The sequence below is a fragment of the Belonocnema kinseyi genome, chromosome 2, assembly GCF_010883055.1.
Source record: "Belonocnema kinseyi isolate 2016_QV_RU_SX_M_011 chromosome 2, B_treatae_v1, whole genome shotgun sequence".
NCBI lineage: Eukaryota > Metazoa > Arthropoda > Insecta > Hymenoptera > Cynipidae > Belonocnema > Belonocnema kinseyi.
In genome coordinates, this window is record NC_046658.1 from 124667201 (window position 1) to 124668790 (window position 1590).

The 1590-nt window shown below is 26.6% G+C and overlaps 1 protein-coding gene across 2 annotated transcripts in view; it reads left to right on the forward strand.

Annotated features, from left to right (window-relative positions):
• LOC117168098 (RCC1 and BTB domain-containing protein 1-like) overlaps positions 1-1363 on the forward strand; it is a 33360-nt gene extending 31997 nt beyond the window's left edge. For both annotated transcript variants that reach the window (XM_033353469.1, XM_033353470.1), the window contains one exon: positions 805-1363. In XM_033353469.1, the coding sequence (XP_033209360.1) occupies positions 805-945 (141 nt within the window). In that variant the 3' untranslated portion in view covers positions 946-1363. The remainder of the gene's footprint in view (positions 1-804) is intronic.
• Positions 1364-1590: the final 227 nt, after the last annotated feature.

Consider the following 1590-nt stretch of genomic DNA (forward strand, 5'->3'; position numbering starts at 1 on the left):
TTGATGATTTATCTTTTGCGTAAAAAAATTTTCCTTTTTGTTATAAAATTAATCTTCTTTGTTAAAAATTCAACTAACTGGTTGATATTCGAACTACTTGTTAAAAATTCATTTTTTATTTTTTTGGTTTCAATTGAAAATTTATTTTTTAAATGTAGATTTAACTATTCCAGTCGAAAGTTCCTTATTTTATTTTAAAATTAATCTCCTGGATTAAAAGTCCGACTATTTTACTGAATATTCTATATGAATTTTCAATTAAAAAGAAATCTTTTACATTAAATAGAATTTCCAAAAAAAATAGTCAAACTTATGATCAAGGAATGAATTTTTAATTAAAATAAAGAATTTTGAACTGGAATAATTAAATTTTTACTGAAAATAAATTAATTTTCAATGAAAAACAAACGATTTTGAACAATATCGTTAAACTTTAAAGCAAATAAATAAATTATTCGACCAGATAGTGAAATTTTCAATTCAAAAAGACGAATTTTCAACAGAACATTTTGATTTTCAAACAAAAAATGTACTTTCTACCAAATTATTGAATTTCCTACAAATTAGAATAATTTCCCACAAAAAGTTGAATTTTCAAGCAACCTCGTGAATATTCAACAACGAAGATTAATTTTCGATTGAAAAAAAGACGACTTTTCAGGAAAATACTTGAATTTAAACTAAAAATGATATGGATTAGAGTGGTTTCCCTCTCGACCAGAGGTTTCTATTTCCAGAATTTGAGTAGATACCCTGACAATGTAAGTTAAAAAATAATTTAAAGAAGAATTCGATTCTTTTCAGGAACTAGAAGATTTCTGCTTCAAATTCGCCTTGAATCACATGACGGAGGTGATACAAACACCACATTTTTCGAAGCTGGACGAGGGGACAGTTAAAACTTTTATTATTAAGGCAGCTCAGGCTGGAGCGTTTAAAACATGAACTCGTTTTGTGATAAATCGACTAGTCAGTAACTTTAAGTCGCTGGATCTCTTTCGCCAAAAGGGCCACTTCGATTTTTTTCCTACTGTGTCGATAATTTAATATCATTTATTAATAATTTTTATTAATTATTGTTATTTATTGAGCAACTTTCGATGGCGGATTGCCAATCACGAATCGAATTTCCGGATTTATGTTAGGATTAAATAATTTTTATATTTCAAACCTTTCACAGAGATTTGAGTCTGAAACTATAATTGATTTTTAATTTTCATGTAGTTAGAACTATTTATACCTTTTAGGATCGGGAATTATTCTAATCAAATAGATTATTTTTTCACTGAATAGTTACAATTTTTATAAATTTTAGTCGAAAATTAATCTCACTCGCATTCCATTTTTGAGTGCATTTATTAAGTCTAAAGTTTTCTAGGATTAATTAGTTAGCTCCTAGATTATTTTCTTTGATTCTGTATTTGTTGAAAATAAAGCAAAATTTTCGTAATTTGCGATTTTATAATCGGGTCTTGATTGAATGAACTATTTTGGATTTTTTTTGGGATATATAATCATATATCACATGATTGGATAATTTTTTTTTGCAGAGGGAAACTTTTTTGCCACCAACTCCATCAATTTTTTGTT